This window comes from Balaenoptera physalus (genome assembly GCF_965194825.1).
Source record: "Balaenoptera physalus genome assembly, chromosome: 11".
Lineage (NCBI taxonomy): Eukaryota > Metazoa > Chordata > Mammalia > Artiodactyla > Balaenopteridae > Balaenoptera > Balaenoptera physalus.
In genome coordinates, this window is record NC_138896.1 from 36,982,864 (window position 1) to 37,001,810 (window position 18,947).

At 52.6% G+C, this 18,947-nt stretch overlaps 1 protein-coding gene across 4 annotated transcripts in view; it reads left to right on the forward strand.

The window, feature by feature from the left end:
• The window catches only part of BTBD9 (BTB domain containing 9), a 401,355-nt gene extending 384,108 nt beyond the window's left edge, over positions 1-17,247 (forward strand). For 3 of the 4 annotated variants that reach the window (XM_082412539.1, XM_082412537.1, XM_082412538.1), the window contains one exon: positions 9,960-13,904. In XM_082412539.1, the coding sequence (XP_082268665.1) occupies positions 9,960-10,157 (198 nt within the window). In that variant the 3' untranslated portion in view covers positions 10,158-13,904. Of the gene's footprint in view, positions 1-9,959; positions 13,905-16,736 lie in introns of those variants that run through there. The other variant, XR_014250710.1, reaches the window with a different exon arrangement.
• Positions 17,248-18,947: the final 1,700 nt, after the last annotated feature.

Genomic DNA, 18,947 nt, shown 5'->3' on the forward strand with positions numbered 1-18,947 from the left:
ATGGAGTGAGCGGAGCAGGGGCGGCTGACGGGGATGGTCCTGAGGAGGGGTTTCGGCATCTGAAAAGTGGATCAGGTCATCTTGGCCTGGGATGGGCAGACAGGGATGAGGCTGTGCTGTGGCGGGCTTGGGAGGGCGGGGAGTGCAGACCCTCCGTGAGCTCCAGGGGGCTTGCCGCTGGAGGGTCTGCACCGCCGGCACGAGCAGGCTGGAGAGTCTGTAAGTGGCTGCTTGAGCTGCCCTCCAGGACCACTCAGCGCTGAGCCTGGAGTGAGGCAGAATTTATTTACAGGCTCTGTCAGGCCGGTGAGTGGCTCTGGGTTCCCTGTGCCATCCTTGTTCCCATAGCAACATGTAGCTCTAGTGAAGAAAAAACAAAAAGAAGGAAACAGACTCTGCTTAAAAAAAAAAAAAAAAAAGCTCCTTCCTGGCCCGGTGACCGTTATTTCCCAGGCCCCACCCCCCCAGGTCTGGTCACTCCCTGTCTGAGTCCCCAAGGATTCCCTCCCCGGTAGTGTCCTCCAGAGGCTGTCGTCTGAGACACAGCCATAATGCACAGGGCAGGGAGGTAGGGAATGAGCCGAGGAGGAGAGAGAGTGGGTGGAAGGAAAGGGGAGGGGCCTTGTCCAGTGTGGACCGGGAGACCTTGCCACTGGTGCCAGCCTCACCCCCAACCAGCTGTGTGACCCCCAGGAAGTCATTTCAACTCCCTGGCTCTCAGGACCCTTGTCTTTAAAATAAGGAGAGTGAACTAGATCTTAAAGGTTCCTTCCCAGTGAGACAGAAAAAAAGCAGAAAAATATTTAATTTATAACACAATTATAAAAAGGCATCTTTTATAGACATCTTTATACTTAAATGTCTATTAGGAAGGATTTTATTGGAAAAAGAGAGGGAAAGTGACACAACAGGGAGCACGTCCTTGTTGCAGACACTCCACAAGCCTCATGCCTGTTATAGTGGAGCAGCAGCAATTCTGCACCAGACAACCGGCCTGCGAGGAGGTGCACACGACACCTGAGCAGGTGAGGCCTGGGGGCTGCCAGGCAGCGGGATGGATAGAGGCGCCAGCTGGTGAGGATGATGTCCAGCCATGTCCTGCTGCGGAGCCAGCGGTGAGTCAGGCCTGCAGTCTCCCTGCAGCCGGAAGCCTTCGAGACACAGCAGACACGTCGCCTGTATGAAGTGGAAAGCTGCCCAGGGCAGTGGGGCCACCCGCGCGGCCTTGCGGGGAGAGCAGGAGCCCTGGTGAGGCCATGTCTCCCGGTTCTACCTGGGAACTAGAATATTTCTCCTTTTTTGTTTTAGTTTTTCAAAAATAAAAAGATACCTCTACCACTCTAGGGCCAAATTAATTAAGACAAGAGAGTGAATCACTCCCTGGAACTCTTGAGTGTGCACACATAAAAATCGGTGGTCGGGAGTTCTGGGACTGCCTGGGGTGATGTGTTTTCTTTCTTTCTTTTTTTTTCCTTTGGCCGTATGGCATGTGGGATTTTATGATCTTAGTTCCCCAGCCAGGGATTGAACCTGCACTCCCTGTAGTGGAAGCACAGAGTCTTAACCACTGGGCCACCAGGGAAGTCCCTGTGATATGTTTTGGAAAGGCTGTTTTCCAGAACCTTCCAAGCAGTGGAGTTCCAGTTATTTGTGAGTGCCCTGGCCTATGTGAAGATGGGAAAGTGACATTGGAAAGTTAAAAAAACTGTTGCCGTATATAAGCAGTGTCACCAAGAAGCTTACTCCCATACCTAGTAGGAATAAATACTTGAGCAAAACTATTGGGTTATTACCCTGTCACCCCTAAGCAATGCTGAAAAGTTGTTGCTCACAAACTGGAAGTGTCTCCCTATGAAATGGGTTCCTTAACTGAAAACCATGTTTTGGGCTGTTCAGATGTACATACGTGAAACTTTGGTTTTAAATTGCAATGTTTTGTTAGAAACACTTGGTCTTCATTTTTTTTTTTTAATTATTAGCACCTTTTAATTAATTAATTAATTAATTATTTGGCTGTGTTGGGTCTTCGTTTCTGTGCGAGGGCTTCCTCTAGCTGCGGCAAGCGGGGGTCACTCTTCATCGCGGTGTGCGGGCCTCTCACTATCATGGCCTCTCTTGTTGGGGAACACAGGCTCCAGACGTGCAGGCTCAGTAGTTGTGGCTCACGGGCCCAGCTGCTCCGCGGCATGTGGGATCTTCCCAGACCAGGGCTCGAACCCGTGTCCCCTGCATCAGCAGGCAGATTCTCAACCACTGCACCACCAGGGAAGCCCTTGGTCTTCATTTTTAAAGGAACAAAAATAAAACATCTCTACAATCTAAAGATGGACTCGTGACTTGTTCCTGAGATGAGTGTAAGAAGATGTAATTGTCATTGTCATCAGGCTCAGTTAATGTTTGCTGAGTGCTGAGTGTGTGTGTGAGGCTGCCACACCACACATTGCGAAAGGAGAGAGGAAGTCTTCAGGGTGTATAATTCAGAAGCCACGTCTCTGTGTCTGACTTCTGGGCAGATACCATTGAGAGGTAGGTGTCTATTTTATAAAGATGTAAATGTAAGTTGAAAGCTTGGCTCAAATCCTATTTGTATTGGTTGGCATGAAAGCAATCTGTGAAAATTACTCAGGAGAAACCAGAAAGGCAAGGTAGAGTCATTGATCAACATTTATTAAATTTTCCTGATTTCTGCTACAGTTCACGGTGGACTCTTAGCCCAACTTGGGAAAATTAGCAGAGGCTTCTCTGCTTTTAAAAACCTTGAAGACACGTTGAACAAAGAGTGCTCAGGGAATCCCTCTAATGAAAGGCGGCAAACAGTGGTAGCCGAGGAATTCGCCTGTTCGCCAAGAAGGGACCAGCACATTTGTGTACATCCTTTCCAGGGTTCACCCCAGACTATCTCAAACATGTCAAGAATTATGGCTCCCAGAGAGGAAAGGCAAAGTGATAATAAACAGCAGCTACAAAAAAGGACACAAGGATGTGACTCAGGCTGCGTCGGATTCATACACACGACTACATTCCAATTTAACTGGCTCCTCTCGGAAGACAGATCCAGAGGCCACTGAAGCTGGTTCAGCGAAGGTGCCCCTTCGTGAGCAGCAGCAATCAAACAGGCTAATGGGATACATCATTGCCGAGAAGGGAAGGGAAAATGATGCGGCGAATGGGGTAATGGTTTTGCATAAATCAGTAGTGTGACTCTGCCCTGTATGCCTCATTCACTTTTGGTCACATCCTTTCCAAGGGGTGTCGCAGTCTTGGGAAGGTTTGGAGGAAAGAAATTGAATCACACAAGCTTCTGAGCGAAGAGAAACTCAGGACCTGGCTGTTCCACTGAGAGGGAGGCCTGAGGTGCTCAGTGGGGAGAGGAGCTTGCGGGTGCGAGGGACAAGTGGCAGTTTCCACATGGCACCCGGTACCGCCCCTCGTGGCAGTGACGACTCCTCCAGGCAACAGCGTCCTCCAGTGTCTCTGTGAAAAGAGCAGAGGCATCCCAGCCTCTCTTCCCTACGCACCTCTGCAGGGGCGGCAGGCATCTCGGGCCAGCCCCGGCCACTTGGCCACCAGAGAAGGTGCCAGTTTCTCCAGGACAGGCTCACTTTCCACCCCTGCTCCCATAAGCAGAGTCAGGACCGCCCACAGGCCCCCTCTCTGGATGCCCGTTTGCAACGGGTGCACATCTGAAGGGGTCTAGGGTCCTAAGGGAAGAACCCCAGCCTTGCACAAGATGATGATGGTGAGGTACAGACACCATGATGTTCATCCTCGTCTGCAGTGGTCCAGGACCTGGCTGGGTGTCGACTTCGCACTGTTGTCATGTTAGGTTCAAGGCCAGTGGGCTGGATTATCGACTGAGACAGCTGAGCTGGCACGTTGTTGTACAGAAGGCAAGAGCGAGGCCCCCAGCCTTTATCTGGAAGTCCTCCCTGTCCCTTCTGCCTGGAAGGCCACTCCCGCCCTGTCTTCAAGGCCTAGTTTATGCACACCTTCCTCCCTGATCTTCCCTTACAGGTGAAATGAATTTCTCACACTGTCGTATTCCTTCTCACTTGCTATTATGTTGTCTGTGTGAGGAGGCATCCTGATATGGAGAGAGCACAGATTCTGGAGCTGCTCCACCCTGAGGTTGAATCCCACTCACCACTCTGGGGCTGAGTTCCATCTGGTAGAGGCCCTGACAGCAGGGACTGTGTGATCTAGCCTCAGGCCAGTGTTCATGCTCAGGGAGGTCGTTGACGTTTAAAAAACAAAAGCAGCGAAAGGAAGGCTCTGAGGATGAGTCCAGGTGCCCGGTGCTTGGCTGGGCCTGGAGCCCCCTCGCACCCCCCTGCTGTGCCCGCTGCAACACCATAGTCCCCCAGCCTCTGTCCTCCCAGAGGATCCTTAGAGGCTGTGAAGAATCCTTTCCTCTCCTGTGTCAGTCTTAACAAGCCTGTTACCAGGTTCTGTTATTTATCCTTTAAAAATGATTCTTTTCTGTTTATCCCAAATTGCTATGTTCTGTCTCAGGGGATGTCAAGTTTAAGGGTTTGTTGTCATCTACTTTCTTTCTTCAGGCACTTGTATTATTTGTCACCACAAATGTATTCTTTTTGTAATATTTTTAATTCAAGAAATAATTTTTTAAGACTCTCCTCTGTCCGACAACCCTGGCTCCCTTCCCAGGTCCAGACCGGGCCCTCGCCCAGTCCTCTGAGCCATGGCCTCTTGCGTCTGCCGCCCTGCTCCCCACCTCCCCGGCTCCCGCCTTTCCTTGTCATCACGCTGGCTGGGGAGTCCACGGTGGTCACCCTCCTCTTGCGCCAGACCTCCCTCCTCTGGCCAGTCCTGCTTGACTGCCTCATCTTCCCCGACTCAGCTCCGGCGGCATCTGTGCTCCACTGGCGGACTAGGGGCCCCTCCTCTACACCCTCATGGCTCCCTTGGTGGCCAGAGCCTGTCCACTCACGTGTCTCTATCCTTACCCTTTGAGGGGGCCGGGACTCACAGGAGGGGGTGCAGGAGGTGTCTCGTGTTTTGGAATGAATGAATGAGTGAGTGAATGAAAGAATGCACTTGGACCTCCTGACCTCCAAACCCTCCTCACGTGTTTGGCTCCTCTGGCCACGCCTACTGTGTGGTGTCACCTTGTCCTGCCCCCCAGCCTGAGCGTGGAACATGGAGGCGCCAGTCCTTTCCCAACTTGCCGCCCTTAGCCTGCTCGCTCTGTCCCCGCTGCACGCTCTACCTCCGCACCCATCTTTCCATTTGTAAAACACCCTTTTTCACTTGGAATCTTCACCACATGGTTTGTGACTTAACAAAGTTAACTGTTTCCTGTGCGTTGCCTTTGACTTGGCAGAGCCCGCTTGGCTCTGGAGATGCTCAGGGAACCTGCATCAAAGTTAGTTGGTCCCTTAGTGACACCCTTGGGACTCCGGGGTCACAGCCTGAAGCGCAGCCCTGACACAGCCCTGGTTCCTCACATCCGGCCGTGGAGGCTCAGACAGGCTGCTGGCGGCCAGGGCTTCCCGGGGCTCCCAGAGGCTCCCAGTTTCCCCCAGCTTAGAGGGCAGAGCCTACGCCGAGCTCCGCAGGGTCAGGGAGAGGCATGGCTGTGACTTCTCCAAGGAGGAGCATCCTCAGGAGGGCACCAGAACAGCGCCGTAGGTATGGTGGGAATAGTGGCCATTTGAGGTGCTATTTTAAAAGAGGCAGTCGTGCAGTTCAGTCACCCAAGTTAGAGGAACGGGGGGAACGGTGGGAACGGGGCGACTCCCAGCAGTACTGAGTGCTCGCTGTAGTCGCGTCCTCCAGGCTCTTTACGGGTACAGTGTGGAGCAGAAACCCACCCTGCCTCTCTGGACTGCGTCACCCATGGGGACCCTTCCTTAGGTGAGAGCCAGACGTTAGTTAGCGGCCGGCTGCACTGAGATCTTTTTTAACTTTATTTTTCAATCCAGGGTTTTTATTGATTTGTTTATTCTTGTGCGAGGCCCTGAGTGGGAGAAAGGATGGCCACGCCTCAGTCCTTGAGTCAGATGGGAACTGACAGGTCAGGACACAGGCAGGAGGAGGGGCTGGGCCTTGGGCCCTGGAGCCTCACAGGCTCGCCTAGAAATTAAGAGACCCGAAGGGAGGTTCGTGAGAGCACAAGGAGAGAAAACCCATTCACTGGGAAAGGTAATACGCAGCAGGACAGTGTTAAATCAGTTGAAGGATTAGCATCAGCCTAGGGCTCTGAGGAGCAGGCTCGGAGATACTGACGGGGAACACGGGAGCGGGGTGACATAACCGACTGAGGGCATGATGGGGCAGGATAAGGAGGTCAGGTCAGAATAGGGAAGGTGCCGTAAAGTGCATCGTTCAGAGCAGATGGAGACACAGGCGCCGGGGACGAAAGGCCACTCAGAAGGAAAGGGTGGGCCCAACCCAAGGAGAGTGAGGGTTGAGCTCTCCTGGGAGCAGTGGGTGGCCAGGGCTCGGAGCCTGGCCCTGGCCCTGTGCCACATGGCTTGCCTCTCACAGCTGTTCACGCAGGCCCAGGCACCCACCAGTCCTTTCCAAGCACATCACTACACGCCAGTTACATGCTTACAGTTTAGCCTCAGCATTTGCAGCTAAGTTCGATGACAGCTTTACAACAACTTGCATCATCTTACTTATCTAGGGCTGGTTTAGAAGTCTGGAGGCCAAAGGGAGAAAACCCTTGGGATACGGTAGCACCAGTAGGAGAGCCGGGGCCCTACCAGGTGTTTGTCCAGGGTGCTGGTTCTGCCTCCTGGTCCCCCAGCCACTGGTGGCCTCCGGCTCCCTCAGCCTCAGTTCCTGTCATGTTACTGGCCTACCACACCAGTGTCTCTAAGACTGTCTTGTGCCATCAAGCCCCTCAGGAACTGGCACTCACACCTAAATCCTATTCCAGCAGATCATAGAATGTTTCTGCTCCAAAGCTCTCACTGGCCCTGCCGCCGACTTTCCCCTCTCCTCACGGTTTGCCACTCAGATCTTCTCAGACATCACTTGGCTCTTTCCTCCCAAGGTCTTCACCCATATTATTCCCCTTGCCTGGAACACTTCTAACCCTAAAATGTCCTCGCCTTCCCTCCAGGTCCTGCCTATTAACTTTTCTTTTAATTTTATTGAAGTATAGTTGATTTACAATGTGTGTTTATTTCTTCTGTTCAGCAAAATGACTCAGTCATACATTATATTCTTTTTCATATTCTTTTCCATTGTGGTTTATCACAGGATATTAAATACAGTTCCCTGTGCTATACAGTAGGACCCTGTTGTTATCCATCCTATACGTAATAGTTTGCATCTGCTAATCCCAAACTCCCAATGCTTCCCTCTGCCATACCCCCCCCTCACCGTGGCAACCACAAGTCTGTTCTCTATGTCTGTGAGCCTGTTTTTGTTTCATAGATATGTTGATTTGTATCGTATTTTAGATTCCACATATAAGTGATATCATATGGTAATTATCTTTCTGACTTACTTCGCTTAGTATGATAATCTCTAGATCTATCCATGTGGGCTGCAAGTCTGCCTATTAACGTTTTTTTTTTTTTGGCCGCACCGCACGGCTTGCAGGATCTTAGTTCCCCAACCAGGGATCGAACCCACACTCTTGGCAGTGAAAGCGCACAGTCCTAGCCACTGGACCGCCAGGGAATTCCTGCCTATTAACTTTTAAAAAGCTCGGTGCTTTGTGACCACCTAGAGGGATGGGATGGGGAGGGTGGGGGGGAGGGAGATGCAAGAGGGAAGAGAAATGGGAACATATTGTATATGTATTACTGATTCACTTTGTTATAAAGCAGAAGCTAACACACCATTGTAAGGCAATTATACTTCAATAAAGATGTTAAAAAATAAAAAAATAAAAAAAATAAATAAAAGGACTGTATTGAGGGCTTAGAGTCTTCTAAGCGCTATGAGCAATGGCCTTCAAACATTTTGTTTGCATATCCCCTAAAAGAGCTTTGGGAAAAAAAGTGTAATTTTTTGAACATTTTAAGGTTGAGAAGTAAAAATTTCTTCATAAGTTTAAATACAATTATTTTTGTTAATATGAGATAGAAACAAACATTTTAAAAGACGGAAGATAAGGACTAATTATTAGGAATACATATTTGATGACATGATTTGATAAAATAGATTTTTTTAAAAATTTTATTTATTTGTTTATTTTTGGCTGTGTTGGGTCTTTATTTCTGTGCGAGGGCTTTTCTCCAGTTGCGGCAAGCGGGGGCCGCTCTTTTTCGCGGTGCGCGGGCCTCTCACTATCGCGGCCTCTCTTGTTGCGGGGCACAGGCTCCAGACGCGCAGGCTAAGCAATTGTGGCTCACGGGCCTAGTCGCTCCGTGGCATGTGGGATCTTCCCAGACCAGGGCTCGAACCCGTGTGCCCTGCATTGGCAGGCAGATTCTCAACCACTGCGCCACCAGGGAAGTCCCCGGTAAAATAGATTTTAACCAACTCGCTGAATAAGGCACACCAAATCTGAAAGTAATTGTGGAATTATTCATGGGATTTAGCCAGTGTATTTTGAAAATGTTTTTATAATTCTGGGAAAATTGCAGTTATGTTTAAAAGAATTACATGAGTCACATATACAGTTCGGCTCTGAATTCAGAACATCTCACTCAGGCCAAATTTCACTCTCATGGGGACCCGGGAGGCATCAGGGCCCATGACTCAAGCCCATCCAGGGCTTGGCCTCCATGTGAGGGAGGTCGGTGTGCCCCAGTGCGTACTGTAGCACGGGCAGGCGAGGGCTGTGCTTTCCTGCTGTGAGGCGGGGAAGGGTGTTGTGAATTCAGTCATGTTCTCAGGCAGTTTTAGAAAACACTGAATTTGAGGATCTGGAAATTGATTCCCTTAAACCTGCCAGCATGCTCCTTGGAAAGTCGATCTGTGTGCTTCAGACTGAAGACCCCCACAGCAGAGGATGTGATTCTCCTGTGCAAAGAGCTCAGGACAGGCACCAGAGGGCAGGGACCCCAGGAGGACTTGGCTGGTAGTGGAGAGAGGAATTTCTGTGGGGGGGAGGTCATCCCTAAAGACCCTCCTCTGACGTGGGCTTCCTCTGGCTGCCCCCGCGCCCCCGGCTCACACACCAGCAGTTACCTCCTGCTCCGGGCATGGCAGGCTCACCCCCAACCCCCAGCCGTGCTGTGTGTTCTCAAGGTCAGGGCGGAGGCTCACCCTTGTTTGCCGAGCTCTGAGTGGTGCCCTGTCTGCTCAGTGGTGCTTCCTGAGTGAGTCACGGTGGAAGGCAGGCTTTTCCTGGCTCCTGCGGGGGGCCGTTCCTCCACGTGAGGGTGTTTGTTCCCGGTTGGCCCAGGTCACCTCAGGTTGAAGTTCCCTCCCCAGCGCTGCTGCCCAGAGGATGATTACGCACCAAGAACTTGTTCCCTTCCGGAGGGCACAGGAGGAGGTGAGCAACGGCTCTTTGGATCCTTGGAGATAAGCCTGGGTCCTCCCCTGGGGTAATGCCCTATAGGCTTTTTTTAGAAAATAACCTTATTGTAGTATAATTCACATGTCATACAACTCACCCATTTAAAGCATAGTGGTTTTTAGTATATTGACAGAATTATGCAGCCATTGCCACCATCAACCCCACTGACTTTTAACCCAACTGCCAGATGTAAGAATTAATTAATTAATTCAAAAAGAAAGAAAAGCTCATGAGACAAAAGTAACCCAAACTGGAGAAATCCAGTGGGAACATTTTATAGGAATCCATGCTGTGCTGCCTGCAACTCTTAGACTCATCGGTCCACTCACTTTTATCCTGACTGATTGAAAAGCGCTTACCACCCTCTAGTTGCTGCCTGTCCGTGCCAGCGGCGGGGGGGAGCGGAAGGACCTGCCATCACTCCCGTGGGGACAATGTCCCGACTCATGGCAGCTCTGGGGTCCGACACTGACCCATCGCTCACCGGGTCTCTCCTTTCTCTCACTAGGTGTTCCACTGCGTCCACTTTGAGTGTCCCGAGCAGCAGAGCAACCAGAAGGAGGAAAACAGCGAGGAATCGGGGGCGGGGGACACCAGCCCGGCCAGTCAGCAGCTCGACCCCCACGCCCTGCAGGCCCCCAGCGGCAACTCGCTGCACTCCAGCCCAGGCTCCAGCTCATACTCAGCCAACCGGCAGCACCAATGAAGGAGGCGCACGTGTGGAGGGACTTGGCTGGGCCCAGGTGGCACAGGAGCCGTGTCCTCCCCAAGCAGGGGTCCCTGTGGACGCCTCCCCCCACCACCCCCGCCCCACGAGGAACAGACCTGGCTGCAGAAACACACAGGACAGGTTTCCTCCCAAGGACACAAAGGGGCTGCTTTGTTCTCCTCAGTTTTTTCAAATCAGGCTGGTCTCCAGGGGGAGAAAGTGGGTCTTCAATCTTCATCAAGTCCACTAACACCCTACCTCTCTAATCTAACCCCGCAAAGACCACAGAAGGAAGTAACAGGCCTGAGTCGGAATACAAAGATGGCACATGAACACAGGAATGGAAGAGAATGTATTAGGCCTTCATTACCTGGAGGCACCCTGTAGGAAATGGGTTTCCTTAGAGTGTTTACTTTTATGGAACACATTGCCCTGGCAACTAAATGATTTTTTATTTCTTTTAGTTATTCTCCATTTGCTGAATCATAGGTGTTCCAGATCTTTATGAAAGGTTCAAACAGCAAATCACTGGTTTTAATCCCTTTTGACGCTGTAATTTTCCTTCCTTAGTTGTGAACGGTTGGGCGTGGGGTGGAGCTGAGAACTATCATGCGCGTCTCCTAAATGAGGCTCAGATGCAGCTCATCATGGCACCTGGTCTGACAAGGAGAATCCTTTGAGGAAGATCAACAAAGTACACAAGGAGCAAATTAATCTGTGGACACTGGAGTTAATAATCACTCGAATTGCCAAGTTATTAACCTGTCATTCCTGAAACGTATCCAGCCTTTAAGTTTGGGAGGCTGACAAGGAAACAGTGATTATGCCACCAGCTAATTTAATGTTCAGAAGTACGTATGAGTGTATACCAACTTCCGGTTGGGCTGGACCCATCCTCCATCTGCCACAGGTTAGTGGAGCCGAGTGGAGGCAGCCGTCCTGCCAGTCGGTGTCGGGAATGCAGAAGTGGGCCTTTCCCGCGTGGTGGTGATCGGTGGTTGCTGTTTTTCCCCCAGACCATAATACTCAGCCAGGGACTGAAAAAAAAAATCAGTTCTAAGAAGCTTTCCTTTTAATCCTCATTGAAACGATCTCATCTGACAGTTGTCACCTGATCTGGCTCTGTGTGTCTGAGTAATTTCCATCCCAGTGCTAACTGCCCTGTGTAACTTGATCAGCTTGTGTCCGGTTTTTGCTCATCCCCCGATTCTTCCGTTGGCTGGCTGTCACAATGAGGTCCTCTGTGCATCCTGCTTGGAGGAGGGGTGGGGCCAACGGGGGGTCCTTTCTGTCTTAAAGACACATTGGTCGTGGTTGTACAAAGAGCCAGTGGGTCAGCTGTTTCCTCCTAGTGTGATGTAGTTGTGATTTATCAGTATTGGAATAGTAGGGTAGCTTCAAGCTGCATGATTAAACGGGAAGGTTGTCTTTCTGCTAGTCTCCCTCGGTGCCCTCGACTCTGATCTCCGTCTGCGTCCCCCTGCGTGGGGTGAGTGGAACCCCCTGAGGGGGACAGCTTTTCACAAAGGGAGGGGCTCTGGTAACGAATGGCGGTGCCGCTCGCTTGCTCGCCACGGGTGGCTGGCCGCGCTCTGTGGCTGGCGCTGCCTCCCTCAGCATCCAGCCCCGTCTCCAGTTAGAGCTGAGGATTCCTGACAACTCAGCACTTCCTCCAGCGGTGCGTTCACTGCCCACGGGGGAGCAGGAGGAGCAGGGAAGTCAGAAGAGGGCAGGGTTCAAATGTTTTGCAGGTATCATCTATTCAAGGGCTTCTTTTCAAACTCTGAAGTCACCTGTCCAGAGAGGAATCCCGGCTTGGAGGCCAGCACTGCTGACCCGGGGAAGTGGGGGGTGGGCTGGGGGAGGGTCTGGAGCCCTTCAGCACCCTTCTCCATCTAGGCACAGGTAACTAAATGCTTCCTGGCCACTCAGCTTCACACCTGAAGAGGCACGAACTGTGCCCTGCGTGGCCAGTGGCTCACCCTCTGCTTCCTGTCCTCTGTGAATTCTCTTCGGTGTTCGTTCCTTCCAGATCGCTGCCCTGAGGTCTGTCTGGAGAGAATAAAGCTTGTCTCTCTCCTGCTCCTCCAGCACTTCAGACACCCCTTGTTATCAGATAAAGGGAAGGAAGGGGACTGAGAGGCAGTGCTGAGACGGGGAGGACCGAGGCCAGCTCTGTGCAGCGGTATCGCCGTCCCCTACCCCCGCAGCTGCCTCCCCTGAGGCCCCCTGATGGTCTAGAGGCCTTGCTTGGATGCAAGCCTGCTCTGGACCCCAGCAGACACTGATGAAGCTCAGCAAAGCCTGCTCTGGTCGGCCTCCTGTTACCAGGCAGGGGCTCTGCCTTCCTTGATGAGCCTTGTGGTTTGGGGAATGGGGGCTCTTTCTGTAGGCCTGGCTGGAGGGGCCTAGACACCCCAGTCGAGGTGCGACACAGCAGACGCGTTGCCAGGGAATGAGGGATGAGTGGGCAGCCAAGAAAAAGTCCCCAGGTGCCTGGCATTCTCCAGAGCCCTGGCTGGTCCCGCAGGGGACTTCCCCTCCATGAGCCAGCTGGACCAAGATGGCCTCAAAACTTGGGGACAGACCAATAGAGCTAAACGGGAGTGCTGATGAGACCCAGCTCCAAGGAGCCCCAGATGCCCGTGGAGCCCTCAGCCCAGCACAGGGTGGAGGCTGATTCCCTGGGAGCTGTGGGACGCCAGGCAGCAAGCTTGGCCAAGCTGTGAGGGGGGCAGCGGCAGATGAGGGCCCGTGGCTCCCCCCGCAACCCCATGAGGATGCAGCCCCACGGCGTCTGCTTTGAGGAGGTCTGGTGAGGTGGACAGAGGGGTGCTTGTGGCCTCTGGCCCTTTATTGTGAAACAACACCTGTGTAACCACTACCCAGGTCTAGAGATTGAACGTGCAGAACCTCCTGCCTTCATTCTAGGTCATGCTTTGCGGGGGAGTAAAATGCACATTTTGTTGGGGCTTTTGGCAAAAGCCTTCAACGTCACCTTCTGGTAGCTCCTTGGCGGGCCGGTGCTGAGCACGGCAAGCAGGGCGGGGTGTGTGCCTCGTGGCGCCCCAGTCAAGGCGGGCTTAAAGGCGGGGGCTGCTGCCAAGCACTCTGAACTTGAAACAGGTGTAACAGTATCACACACGCAAATACATGTTTTCCCATATTCTCAGTGCTTTTTCCGTTTTTCTTCTGAGTTTAGTTAGAACCATGAGCCCACGATGGATGTGGGACTCTTCTCAATTGCTCTTTAAATTGTCACTTCTTTAATCTTAGTAAATGAAGTGTTGATTCCTGACAAATACATTAGAAGTGTTTTATTCCTAGAAGAGTTGGGAAAAGAAAATTATTTTCAGCAAGAGTGGGATGTGTTTGTTAGACTAATTCCTTGGCCAAGAAAAAAGTAGCTTTTGAATTGTGCAAAAAATCGCTCAGTAGTTATGCTGTCGCCCCAACTGTCAAACTGCTGTGCAGACAGTGCCGACCCAGTCAACTTCACCTTTTTTTAATTCAGAAGGTAACAAAATTGTAATCACTTACCCTTTCTAGAGCCACGGGGAAAAAAGGAAGGTCTAATCTGTGACAAAAAGCAGAGCATCCTGTGTGCTGAGGCCATTTGATAATAAAGAAAGAGAGCGTTCCCCATTGTGGGCTTCAATTAAGAACCTGCCTTTGGACAGAGAAGAAAGGTGTCAAAGGAGGAAAAGAAAATTAAATGTGTCTCCTTCTAGGAGTTTTTCCTCATTAGTGAGTTTTTGTTTTGTTTTGTTTTCTGGTGCTATCGTGTCACTCCTGCATTCCACATGGGCGGCCAGCTCCTCTGGGTGCAGCTGAGGTGGTCAGGGTGGCGGCCGGACAGGCGGCAGCTGTGGCTGCAGTGGTGCAGGCCACGCTCCACTTCCTTTTGTGGCTGCAGCCATCCATTCTGCACGTTGGTCCTGACAACAGCTCCAGCAGGAGTTCAATGCTCATTAGTGGCCCTAGGAATTTAAAATGCAGTTCGTGGTTCTGTGCCACCATGGTTTTTATTATTCTAATATTAAATGAGAAGTCGTCCTGGGGTCTGGTGTTTGCACAGGAGTTTTTGGAGGAGGGAGAGGGATGTGCAGGGCAACTAGGACGCGCCCGTTTCTCCTCCTGGAAGCTGACCTGGTCATACCTGGTTACTGGACAGGATCCTGAGGCCCTGGTGTTTTGCAGAAAATGAGTGGAAACGGTGCTGGGAGGGTTTGGTCGGAGAGTAAACCAGCTTCCGATACACCCCAGCCCCACCCCTGTATTGAGGTGTGGGGAGAGGACCTGGGGGTTCTGCTGGTTTCCATCAGACTGGCCGCAGGAGCCGTCGCACCTCAGCAGGCGCGGGGAGCTGCGTGTCCCCCACCAAACACCCCACGTGCCTTCAAGCAGGACTTTCTGCTGGACTGACACGGGCCAGGACCTGCCTCCTCTGCAGAGGTGAGGACAGGCGCACACTTTTGAAAGTCACTGTTCTATTTTTTAAAAATTACTGAAGTAATAATGCTCATGGAATAACCTAGCAGAGGGGTGAGGGTGCCCTCCCTTTCATCTGGCTGAGCCACTCTTGACCTGGGCCTGGTCCTTTGCTTCCTCTGTGACTGACTGTCCAGACGGGCAGCAGAGCCCCTGGCCCCCAGCCGTCCTTCCCTACACGCTGTCCTCTCCCAGCCAGAAGGCAGACTCTGAAAGGGGCCCTCCAAACCCACCAAGTTAGCTTCTGCTTTCCCCCCCACCCCTTAAAGAATTCAAATATTCCCCCACAGGCCTCAGGGCCTAAAGACCCACAATCATCCACCTGTAATTTATGATAAATGTCTCGCGCATTTACCACGTGCATCCAGAGTATTTATAGCCCTGAGCCCAGAGCAGGAGGCGGCGGCTGCCTACACCTGCCTCCACTATTGTCTCCTCTTGGCTGTCCCTGCGGCTGGGACAGCTGGAGGCCGCCACCTTTGAGAGCCAGCGGCAGGAGTAGCTGAGAGGCCTGTAAGGCGGGATCTGGGGCCCGGGGCCCGGGGCTTGGGTTCCCATGGATGCCCTGGGAACACTGGTGACACTGCTACAGCCTGTCCATCTGTTGCCAGCCTGCCTCCTCCGAGGGCTTGTGGCTCAGGACAGGGGCGGTACTTGAGCAGCAGTGGGGTAGAGAGGACCGGGCTGTCCAAGGTCACTGTGCCCCTCGGCCTCTGCTTTCCACCCTGCTTGTAGGGGGCAGGCTGTCCTCCCCGATGGCCGCTTCTAGCGCCACGTTCCTGGTTTACTCCCAGCTGCTACGGGAGTTTTCCCTCCCAGACCTGCCCCAGCAGTGGGTCCCCATCAGTGGCCCTGGGTGCTGACAGTGAGATCCAGAAGCCTGTGGGCAGGGATGGCAGGGAGCACAGAGCCGCTGACCAGCCCAGGCCAGCTCAGAGCTCCCCAGGCTTTGGGGCCCAGCTTCTCCCGGCCTCCTTCTGCAAAGGGCGGCCCCAGTTCTCAGAGCTCCTTTCCAGAAGGGACCTGAGAGGCAGCACCAGCTCTGAGGAACAGCCAGGAATCTCCCGTCAGGCTCTCCCAGCACTAAGGTTCCGAGGCCACCCCACCCGTACCCTCACACCTAGAAAAGCCAGAGGTGAAGACCGGACTCAGCCTCTGGACTGTGGTGTGGGGAGGGAGGGGTGGCAGGAGCACCTCAGAGTGGCCGTGGGGCTTGGCCCACGAGCTACTCTTGCCAAACGTGTATAAAACCTGAACTCACCCAAGAACGCAGATGTCCTCTATCTATCTATCTATCTTTGGTTTCTGGGTCTGTAAAGGTTGGTGAGGGCCTCTGATGTGGGAGGGTAGGGGCCATGCTGGGCTGGGGCTGGGGAACAGCTCTTCTGAGCCATCTGTAAAGGAGGGCTGCGTCCAGAAGCCCAAAGGGCAGTGTTGCTGTTTGGAATACGTGTTCATTTGTGGGCAGGATGCAGCTTCATTTTGCATAGCAGCCTAGGTGAGCAAACATACAAATTGTGTGTTCACAACAACTGAGTTGACAGCTGTGAGACTGCGACGTGGCTTCCCTTCAGAAATCACGCGAAGACGCCTGTGCGTCGTGGTCCCTGCCCCACGGCTCCATGCTTTCTCTGCCTCTGGGCAGGAGGCAGACAGCATCCAAACAAGCCCATCTCCTGTGATCTCAGCTAGCCCTCTGTGGGGCCTGACTATCACGCCCTGTACATGTGTGGATGGTGAGGTGTGGCTGACTTGCTCTAGGACGGTAAGAAAGAGGCATGTGGGCCCACGCTGTGACCACAGCTCTACAGCACCTTCTCAGAACTCCTTTCCAGGCCCTGAGTACTGCAGACCCCAGTCACAACCTCTCCATCCTGAGATAGATAGCCTAGTCTATCTTAAGGCGTATTAGGTGATCCTCTACACAGCATTTACATCATTCTGATCGTCCCTTCCGGGAATCTTTCTCCTCCAGGCCTGTCCTTGGTTAAGTTGGGTCTTGGATGTGCCAGGACCCAGGCACACCCAACCCTCGCACAGCTGGGGGCCCTCTGGGCTGGTGCTCATTCTTCCCATCTCCCCCAGGTACGTAACCTCCCTGCTGCCAGAGAAGGCTGGGCCCAGCAGACACATCTCTACCCCAGGGTCTCCCGAGGCGGAACCACACAAGAGAAACCAGAGGAGCAACTGTGGAGCCTGGACACTTACAGGACAAGTGAGCCCCAGACAGTGCACACAAGAGCCCTCCATCTCTTCCAACCTCTGGCTGGGGAGACCTTTTATTATTTTTCTGGTCGTCCAGGTGGCACTTAGGAGAACCAGCAAAACAGAGAAATCCAAACTTTCATTCGATTGGTTTAATTTTTTTTTTTCAGCAGGAAAAAAAGAATAAAGTTACAAGATTCTTTTAATATTTTCACAATGTTAAAACTAAAACTGAGCTCTAGGCTATGTGTGTAAGTAAATCTAGAACACAAAAGGGTTAAATAAGATTTTCTCTTTTAAAGATACAAGAATTTAAGCTTTCCTTACATTTAACAAACTTCACAGAACAGATACTGCCGGGGAACAAGCCCTCCCACCCCACCCCCAGCTCTACCATCAGGAAGTGAGCATGGGCTGCGAGCCCTGTGTGCGGCCGGGCTCCCCAGGGAGCCTGCTTCCCATCGCTGCCGGGAAGCAGCAGCCGGTGGGGCCTGAGGAGGGCCGGAAGGGCGCCTGGTGGCCTCTTCATGATCAGAGCTTGGTGGGGGGGGCCGAGGTGGGCCGCATCACTGAGGATGGCCAGGTACTGGCCAGAGGGCCGTGGCTTGGTAACAGTGGTAAACGTGGGCAGACCTGGCCCCTCTGCCCTGGGCTGCCCTAGAGCAAGACGCCGGTCTGGGTCCTGAAGCAAGAATTAAGGCTGGAGATTTTGCAGCGGATTCCACTCTGGTGGGGGTGGGGTGGGAGAGGAGGTTGGGAAGAGCATGATTTCCAATTTCAGTATTCCGGACCAAAAACATTTGTAGTTGCAGGTATTAACTGTTAATTTGCAGAGCGAGTTGAGCAAACATTTGCTGTGGTATAAAAGGGTAAGTTGCTGGGTTAAACTATTCCAGTAGCCTGTGTGTGGGCAGATCCAAACTGCCTCCGCAGGAGCCTCTGACCCTCACCGGCCTGGATCAGATGGGGCTCTGGGGACATTCACCCCCGCTCAGGCTTTCAAGGGCATCGTTCGCCTGTCTACCCCACCACCACCACCTGATCGGTGATGATCTCCTAACACGGGCAAACAGGCCCATCCCCACCCATCCCCACCGGGCCTGAGCTCCTGCCTCCACTCAACTCCTCTCTGAAGAGAAACACGCTGAGAAACAGGCCCTCCCCCCACCTGCCCAAGCAAGTGTCTGTCTCAAGCTGGGCCACGGCCACGAACCACTGTTCTAGACAGGTCAACCTCTGCCCCTGTGACATATGCTGCCCCCCTTACTAAACTTGCTATGTGGTAGAAGTGGACTGGCTGCCCTTGGACTACGGGGCTGCACAGACACGAGAGGCGAGGCCAAGGCATCGTCCTCTGGGCCGTGGAGGGGCTGAGTAGGCTCCTGCTGGAAGGGACGGAGCCGCAGGCAGCTCCCAGCTCTTCTATTGATTCCTGTTGGCTATGAAACATCTTTTTAAAAAACTTCCAATATAGAAATCTAGCTGCAGAGGCCAGTGTGTAGGCCACAGTTGCGGTGCTGCAATTAGCCTTATTTGATCAACTGCCAGATCCCTGCACTCGGCAAACGGCAAACCAGAGCCAGCGGGGTCAGGGCACGCCCACGGTCGCTTCTCATGACCAAGGGTCCTGTGTAGAAAAGGTGGTTCTCATTCGTGGACTAGTCTTGAGTGGAGCTGATTTTCAAAGTGAGGTTACTGTTTCTCTTCTCGTGTGATGAGAGAGTTTCTTCATAGCAAGTCAGGTAAGTTTTCTTAACCTGTCCCCACCCCCATTTCCTGCTCAGTGGGAGAGCGAGGCCACCACCCAGCCCAGCCACGGGGCCAGTCTCAACAGCCTCCCGTGGCCCAGGCACGCGTGGCCATCAGGTATCCTGGCTACTGGGACTAAGGATAGTGAGGTGAAGGCCGAACACTAACCAGAGCTTCCGGCAAAGCCACGTGCGTCGTGGGGACTTGAACACCAGCTTCTCCTCCTCTACTGACTCAGAGTCTCCGTCTGGAACACTTTCCACTTAAGGCTTTTTGTAAGTTTGACTCCAGCAGTGACAGGTATGTGTTGTTTTAAATCCACTAGCCATGCTCAAAAAAAAA